This window comes from Microcaecilia unicolor, chromosome 4, assembly GCF_901765095.1.
Source record: "Microcaecilia unicolor chromosome 4, aMicUni1.1, whole genome shotgun sequence".
Classification (NCBI taxonomy): domain Eukaryota; kingdom Metazoa; phylum Chordata; class Amphibia; order Gymnophiona; family Siphonopidae; genus Microcaecilia; species Microcaecilia unicolor.
Window position 1 is genome coordinate 9,795,073 of NC_044034.1, and position 9,047 is coordinate 9,804,119.

Genomic DNA, 9,047 nt, shown 5'->3' on the forward strand with positions numbered 1-9,047 from the left:
TGCATCAGTCGCATGGCCAAGTTGACCTATCCCTGGCCGACAGCTTCCAGGTCAACGGGGTATGGGCAGAAGATAATCCCCCAGGGTTGGCCCGAAATATTCCTCCTGTCCATGTAGATTTACTTCCAAGTGCCCGGCCAATCCATCTTCGCCAATACCCAATTCTCCGAAAGGCTCTGGAAGGGATTCAAGCACATTTGAATCGTCTGTTATCCCATGGAATTATTCGACCATGCCAGTCTCCATGGAATACGCCACTGTTGCCAGTTCAGAAGCCAGGGACTAAGGACTACCGGCCAGTCCAAGACTTACGAGTGGTCAACAAATCCACTATTTCATTACACCCTGTAGTGCCTAATCCATATGTCCTGTTGGGATTGATACCTTCTGGAGCTACCCATTTCACAACACTGGACCTAAAAGATGCCTTCTTTTGTATTCGGGTGGCCCCCGCCAGTCAACTGCTTTTCGCCTTTCAATGGGAAAACCCAGTAACAGGACGGAAGCTTCAGTATACATGGACCCGCCTGCCACAGGGGTTCAAGAACTCCCCCACCATTTTTGGGACTGCCCTAGGACAAGACCTTAAGACTTTTAAATCTGAGCCTTCCAAGCGAGTTTTACTCCAGTATGTAGATGACCTCCTGATTGCAGCAGTGACCCAGGAAGAGTGTTTTGAGGCTACCAGAGAATTGCTGGAGTTACTCTTGGATGCAGGCTATAAGGTCTCACGCTCGAAGGCCCAACTCTGTCAGTCAGAAGTGAAGTATCTGGGCTTCTGCATTTCCCAGGGAAGTCGGAGACTGGATGTTAGTAGGAAGCAAGCGGTTGCTGCAATTCCCCAACCCAAGTCCAGAAGGGAAGTTAGGGAATTTTTGGGAGCAGCCGGATTCTGCAGAATTTGGATTCCAAATTTTGCACTGATGGCGAAACCCCTTTACCAGGCCACAAAGGGGGGTGAAAAGGAACCATTTGAATGGGGACCTATTGCTCAACAATCCTTCATCGCCATAAAGAAAGCCCTACTCCAAGCCCCTGCGTTAGGCCTTCCTGATGTGGAGAAACCTTTCTCACTGTATGTCCACGAGCGACAAGGGGTTGCTCTGGGTGTGCTGACCCAGATGATGGGATCCTGGCAGAGGCCTGTTGCATACCTGTCTAAACAGCTGGATGGAGTGGCTAAAGGATGGCCAGCCTGCCTGAGGGCCATTGCAGCAACAGCCTTACTGGTCCAGGAAGCTGATAAGTTGACCTTGGGGCAAGAACTGGTTGTTAAAGTCCCCCACGCAGTTCTCACCCTCATGGAGTACAAGGGCAACCACTGGTTTACAAATAGCCGCATGGTTAAGTACCAAGCCAGCTTATGTGAGAATCCACGGATACACCTGGAAACAGTGGCTACATTCAATCCCGCCACTCTTTTGCCAGCATCTGAGGGACCACCGGATCATGACTGTATCCAAACCATGGATGAAGTGTACTCCAGTCGACCAGATCTCAAAGATGTTCCTTGGAGGGACCCAGATGTAATTTATTTCACAGATGGAAGCAGTTACGTGGAGAACTCTAAGCGATTGGCAGGCTATGCTGTGGTGACAGAGGACAAGGTGATAGAAGCAAGGGCCCTGCCCCAAGGAACTTCAGCCCAGAAAGCAGAACTTGTGGCCCTCATACGAGCTCTGGAGCTAGCAGCAGGACTGGTGACCAACATTTATACTGATTCCAAGTAGGCCTTCACAACTCTACACGCTCATGGAGCTTTGTATAAGGAAAAGGGACTCATAAATGCTGCAGGCCAACCTGTTAAGTATGGACCCGAAATACTGCAGTTGCTAGAGGCTGTTTGGGCCCCTAAAAAGGTAGCTGTCATTCACTGCCGGGGACACCAAAGGATAGATACTCCAGTGGCCCGAGGGAACCGCCATGCTGATCGGGTGGCCAAGGAAGCTGCTCGAGGACCCCCAGCAAGTACTGTGACCCCCCTGTTCCAAATTCGACTGCAAGAATGGACACCTATGTACACCCAAACGGAAGAGAAATGGGCTCAAGAAGAAGGTGCAGTAAGGAGACCTGATGGCTTGTTACATCTCCCTGATACCAGAGTTCTGGTGCCACGCCACCTAGCTTGGCCGGTAGTGTCTCAAGCTCATGACCTGTCACACTTAGGGAAAACAGCACTAGCCCGCCTACTCAGTCGAGTAGTGGTCTTGGAAGGATTGGATAGTCTGGTTGCCACTGCCTCTGCCCGATGTACTCTCTGTGCCCAGAATAATGCTCGTCAGGGACCCCGTATTCCACCAGGAGTTCAGTCCAGAGGACTAACACCCTTTGAGTCCCTAGTCGTAGACTTCACAGAAATGCCCAGGAGCGGTAGGCTCCGATACCTCTTGGTTATGGTCTGCACTTTTTCTGGGTGGGTGGAAGCATATCCTAGAGTCACTGAGAAAGCCACAGAAGTAGCTCGAGCCCTCCTTAGGAATGTTATCCCCAGGTATGGACTGCCCCTTGCCATAGGCTCAGATAATGGTCCCGCCTTTGTTGAAGCCACACTTCAGGCCCTGTCCCGCGCATTGCGCATTACCTGGAAATTGCATTGTGCCTACCGTCCCCAGAGTTCAGGGCAGGTTGAGCGGGCAAACAGAACCTTGAAAAATAGCCTAGCAAAGATTTGTCAGGAAACCCAACTGAAATGGCCACAGGCACTGCCACTAGCCCTCTTCCACCTCCGATGCACCCCAACTAAAGGAACAGCCCTCTCTCCCTTTGAAATTGTGTATGGGAAGCCCCCAGCCATTTTGCAGGGAATTAAGGGAGACATAGGGACTTTAGTCTGCCCAGGTGCAGGAGCAGGTAGCCCTCTTGGGCAGGATAATTTCTGAGCTTCAGTCTTATGTGAGAGAAATAAACCCTGTCCCCTTCCAGGCCCAGGTACATTCCTTCCTGCCAGGGGATAGAGTTTGGGTGAAAGACTGGAGGCTCCAGCCTTTGGGGCCCCGATGGAAAGGACCTTTTACTGTTTTGCTTTCTACCCCTACAGCTGTGAAAGTCGCAGGGATAACTCCATGGGTCCATTGGTCTCGAATCAAGTCTGCTGACCAGACTGAGCCCAGCACGGATCAGACAGAGCCTAAACAGTGGAGAGCAGAAAGTGATCCAGCGGAGCCATTGAAGTTGCGCTTGACCCGAACCAAAGAATCTACTAGCTGAAAAGAAGGGTCAACTGCATACTGCAGGAGCTGCTGAACTTCGGCTTCACACTGAGACTCTTTCTTGCCTGATTCTGGCTTTCCTGGAATTTGAGAGCTTGATCCTTGTCAGTTGAGGTTCTATCCCAACTGGTATAAGAACTCAAAGACTGAGAACATTATATTAGAGTAATCTGTGACTAGCACAGACTGTTGGAATATTATTGCTTAATTAGTTTGCTGTATTTGTTTTAGATTAGGAAGAAAGAAAATGTTAGTAGTTTGGGTGCTTTTGTTGTTTTCTACTCCTTGCCTCCTTGTTCCTAATACCCCAACTCGCTCCAACCTTTGGCTACACTCTGTCCAGGAACTAATTAGCCAGGCAAAGATTACTTCCCCTTGTATTGTGTGTTCCCGATTTTCTCCTTATACCACAGATGTCCCAGCTGTTCCTGTCCCTGTGCCGCTTACAGCTCTTATACCTCCCTACTTTTCGAGTTCAGGTCCTTGGAGCCAGGATTATACTTGGTGGTCCTTTTATAATGCTACCTCCCCCTCTGAATCTTCTCTAAGGCCAGTCTTTACGTCTCCCTATCCAGCTTCGGGAGTGTTTTGTTTAACAAGAAACATCTCAACTGTTCTTCCCATTCCCTGTAACTATACTAATGTTCTCCCAGAGAAAGGGGAATCTGTGTGGGTAGTTTCTCCAGGTACTCCTATGTGCCCTACTACCGTACCTGCAGATTATGACCCAGGTGATTATCTGGCTCCTAAGCGTACCACTGAGAGGACTATAGTGTCCCGGCTTATTTTCTACTTTCATAAGTCCCCGGGGTATGAAGAGTTTATAACAAATGAGCAGCCTGTCACAATTGGGGATTGGCACTTATGGTGTGCAAAGTCTCCATTTCGTCTTCGTTCTCCCTGGGATAGGGGCTCGCATTATGGGCATCCTAAGTACCTTGTCCAGCCTGAGCCAACATTTATTGGGAACTTTCCTCACCCTCTCCTTGGTCATTACTGGCTCTGTGATAATGTCCTCCACATGATTCTTCCCCCCACGTATGATTTTTGTGTATTGGTAACCTTGAATTATTTTCCTAAAGTTATTCCTCTTCTCAGGCCACCATCCCCGCACCGCTCTAAGCGAGAGGCCTTGTCCTTACCCTCTTCCGTTGCCACAGAGGATGAGGCGATTGAATTAGCCCTCCAGTATATCAACTCTACTTATCCTCTGACTAAAAAGAGACTTGTGGCCCTTTCTGCCACGGCCTGGATTCCAATTGGGGGCCCGGTAGCGGGTATTACTGAACTAGGCATGGCTACCTGGAGACTTCAGTCCCTACTCCATGGTGTAGTTCATGAGCTGAACGTGGTAGTCAATGCATTGCAGGATCAAATTAATGAATTGAGTGTAGTTTCTCGGTATAACCGTATGGGCCTTGACTACCTCTTTGCAGCCCAGGGTGGCCTCTGCACAGTGCTAAATTCTTCAGAGTGCTGTACTATTGTCATAAATAGGACGCATGTAGTTAGGCATGCCATGGATAAAGTCCTACAGTTGGCTAGCCTTAATGTGGAGGATTACCGAGGAGGATTAGACCTTACCTCCTGGTGGTGGTCATTGACCTCATGGATACGTCCCTTGTTCATTTCCCTAATAGTTTTAGTTTTAGCAGGATTGTTGTTTTGTTTCCTAGCCTCATGTGCTTCGGCAGTATGCCGTCGGACTTTAACGAGTAGGGTAATGGTGATTCACAAGCCTATTCCTAGTTAGGATCACTATAATCCCCAGAGTTTGAGTTGTGAGACTTATCTCTGCATAAGCTGATTTTAGTCTCAAAGGGGGGAATGAGGCAGCGTGGGCAGAGAAATTATATTTGTTAATTCTATTTTAACTTTTCAGTTTTGCAAGTGATGGAGGAATGCCATATGGTTTTAATTACTTAGAAATCTAGCTTTTGCTAGGCTAAAGGTTAGAAAGGTCAGAGAGAGAAACTTTCTTTGACCCCTTGTGAGTGATGGATGGTTAAGGCTAGTTCATAGATATTATTTTACCACATCTGGAGGCCATTAAATCTTGAGAGGATCAGCAAAGCAAGACATACTGTAGTTTTAAAAGGATTAGAAGGAAATAGGTTAGATATAGATATTCTAGATATTATAGATACCATTATAAGTATTTAGATTTTTGTCTTATAAGGAATTCTGATTTATGCTTATTTTAGAATATGTTTTATTCTGTGTAATTAATAATTCTATGTAGAATATCTTTTCAATCCAGTGTTATATCTTTGCCTGACTTTTCAAGTAAGAGTTTAAAAGGTCAGCATCTGGTTTGAATTATCCACAGTCCTAGCTAGGTGAAAGAGGTCAGGGAAAGTCTTGATGAATTATAGGTAAGTGTAGGACTGGTCCTGAAAGTAATAACTGATATGTATGCCATTAAGCAAGACTGGCCCCTTAGCCCCTCAATGAACCTAAGTTATGAAGTTAGCTGAGAATTTAATCATAATAAAATGCTAGAGATAGGTGCCATATTGTCTAGTGTGAGAGGCCCCAGGTCATAGGTCAGTTTAGGAAATGTCTGAAACCTATGTAACTGATATTTTGAATATATGTGTAGAGATGATTGGTTCAGACAGGGTAATCAATCTATTCTTTACCATCTGGAAAGTAAGGGGGGCTAGAGGGGTTTAGAACTGTATATAACTGGGAGCAGAAGCAGCTTACGTCAGAAGGAAGAAGGAGAGAGCTAAGAAGAGAAGAGAAGGAGCTGAGACAGAAGCCATAAGATCCAGAGAGCTGAAGAAGAGAGCTAGAGCTGATGTCCTACTTTGTTTGCTGGCAAATAAAGAAGATTTCTCTCTCATTCTGGTGTGTGCTGTTTGACTCCTGAAGTACCACAGATTCTGCTAACAATAGTGGTAATTCCTGCAACAGTATGAGATTGTGACCCCAGGACACACTGTTATACTAAAGCTACTGACACTCACCTTGTATTCCTCCACAGCTTCCTTTATTGGGATCACGGTGTGAGATTTGTGATCTCTGGACTCTCTACAAATCAGGCAGATCATTTTCTGATCCTCTTCACAAAACAGCTTCAGTTTCTCTTCATGTTCCTCACACAAATTCTCCTCTTTGGGTCTCACTGAAGTCTCACTAAGCTTTTGTGCTATTTCTGTCACATTTGCCAGCTGCCTGTTAGATCTGAGGTTCCTCTGCCTGGATCTTTTTCTGCACTGGGGACAGGGGAAGTCTGTGTCTCTCCCCTCCCAGCTCTGAGTGATACAGGAGCGACAGAAGTTGTGTCCACAGTCTGTCATCACTGGATCTTTGAAATAATCCAGACAGATAGAACAAGAAGCTTCATCTCGCAGACTCTCAGCAGCATTTGCAGCTGCCATGCTTCTTAGAGGAAATGAGAGTAAGAATTCAGTTTCTGTTTCACATCTTCAAAATAAAGGAGTGTCTGTGTGGAACAGGATCTTTGCCAGGGACTTTGTGTAATTTGCAGACACCAGGGCTGTCTGCCCTCCTTCCTGTCTCCTAGTTCCTCCCTTTTTTTCCCAGCTACAGAGACCCAGGGGTCTGGGAGCTGCAGGGAGAACAGCAACCTCTTCCCATGAACTTTCCTGTGTGTAAGATGGATCCTGGGGCAGGGACATATCCCAGCTCTGCAGCAAGCAAAGATCTCAGGAAGGGGGCAGCTTTTGCAAAAGTGAGGCAGGAATTCAGTTTCCATTTCACATTATAACTTTAAAACCATACAAGAACGTAAGACCTTTGAAGTCAGAATGATTGAATATTTTAACACCCAACAGAAAGGACTTAACAAGGATCTGGGGTTCCTAGCCCATTATCTAGACCAACGTTCTATGAAGCCTCCAGCCGGAAGTGTGAAGCGCCAGAGATATCCGGTTTCCCCATGAGTGAAGGAAAACAGCACAGCACGAAATCCCTCTCTCTGTAACAGTGAAGGACTCAGAGGGGGGAGGGGAGAGAGATGCCCTCACTCTCTCTGTAACACAGAACAGCAGGAAACTTAACACTGAAGGACTGGACTCCAAGGGGGGAGGGGGAGGGAGAGAGGGCAGAGGGCAGGGACACACACTCCCACATGAACACTCTGAAGAAAACCTTGCTAGCCCCCCCCCCCCCGTTTCATTTGCATCAGAAACGGGGCTTTTTTACTAGTAAACCATAAAGCTGTATGTCTCTGTTGATCACCCCACCCCTCACCTATCCACACCCATCCTGTTAGAATATCAATGATATGCTTTGATGTCCCCATGCATACCTCCGACCCACCCCCATCCTCCCACCCTGTCAGACTGTCATAGTAATGCTTGAATGTTTTCACTTATATACACTGTCAGCTAGCACATTTGCTTATTTCCGATCTGAGGAAGAAGGGCAACCTTCGAAAGCTAATCAAGAAATGTATTAAGTTATGTCCAATAAAAAAGGTATCATCTTATTTTCTTTTCCATGTTTTATTTTGTTTGATTTCTATTGATAACATTATAACTTGAATTCAGTTTGAAAATAAGGAGTGTCTGTGTGGAACAGGAACTTTGTCAGGGACTTTGTGTAATTTGAAGACACCAGGGCTGTCTGCCCCAGTGGCGGGGCGGTGGGGGCGGTCCGCCCCGGGTGTCCGTGGGTGGGGGGTGCTCCGTCGCGTCTCTTCTCCTGCCACTGCCTGCCTTTTTCTTTTTTATTTTTTTTAAATCCGTGCAGCCACGCAGGCAGCGCATCGCGTCTGCCCTGCGTGTGCTGTGAAAGAAGTAAATCGCCAGCGCTGGCGTCGGGCCTTCCCTCTATGTCCTGCCCTCTTGTGAAAAAAAGAAAAAGGCAGGCGGTGGCAGGAGAAGAGGGCTCTGTGGCTTTCAATGGAGGGGAAACGGGACTGGGTCAGGGGGGGGAGCTCCGAGGGGAGAAGGGGATTGAAGAGGGGTGGGGGTGCTCAGAGGGGATTGGGGAGGGTGGGGGAGCTCAGAAGGGTACTCAGAGGTGAGAAGGGGATTGGAGAGGGTGGGGGTACTCAGAGGTGAGAAGGGGATTGGGGAGGGTGGGGTGCTCAGAGGGGAGAATGGGGATTGGGGAGGGTGGGGAAGCTCAGAAGGGTACTCAGAGGGGAGAAGGGGATTGGGGAGGGGTGCTCAGAGATGAGAAGGGGATTGGCGAGGGTGGGGGTGCTCAGAGGGGATTGGGGAGGGTGGGGGAGTTCAGAAGGGTACTCAGAGGTGAGAAGGGGATTGGGGAGGGATGAGGGAGTTCAGAGGAGGGGTGCTCAGAGGGGAGAAGGGGATTGGGGAGGGGTGGGGGAGTTCAGAGGAAGGGTGCTCAGAGGTGAGAAGGGGATTGGGGAGGGGTGGGGGTGCTCAGAGGGAATAAGGGGACTGGGGAGGGAAGTGCTCATGGGAGAAGGGGTCTGAAACTGGAACTGGGGGCTGAAAAGGGGCAGGGGCTGAAACTGTTGGGACTGGGGGCTTTAAAGGGGACAGGGAGAACTGGCTGGGGCTGAAGCTCGGGACTGGTGAGAGAAAAGGGCTGGGGTTGAAACTGGGGGCTGAAAATGGGACAGGGAGAAGTGGCTGGGGGCTGAAGCCCAGGACTGATGGGAGAAAAAGGCTGGGGACTGGTGGGATAGTGGGGCTGAAAAGGGGGGCAGGTGGGAGATGTGGGCTGGAACTGGAACTAGGTGCAGGTGGAAAGAGGGGGCAGAGAGAGGGGACAGACCCTGGATGGAAGGGGGGAGCGTGAGGGAGGGCAGACCCTGGATGGATGGGAGAGGGAGGGCAGACGGATCGAAGGGGCAGAGAGAAAGGGCAGATGGTGGGTGGAAGGGGGAGA

General features: G+C 48.7%; 1 protein-coding gene across 2 annotated transcripts in view; it reads right to left on the reverse strand.

Annotated features, from left to right (window-relative positions):
* Positions 1-7,009, reverse strand: part of LOC115468289 (E3 ubiquitin-protein ligase TRIM39-like) — a 49,793-nt gene extending 42,784 nt beyond the window's left edge. Inside the window, exon 1 of one of the 2 annotated variants that reach the window (XM_030199908.1) lies at positions 6,182-7,009. In XM_030199908.1, the coding sequence (XP_030055768.1) occupies positions 6,182-6,595 (414 nt within the window). In that variant the 5' untranslated portion in view covers positions 6,596-7,009. The remainder of the gene's footprint in view (positions 1-6,181) is intronic. The other variant, XM_030199909.1, reaches the window with a different exon arrangement.
* Between the last annotated feature and the right edge of the window lie 2,038 nt (positions 7,010-9,047).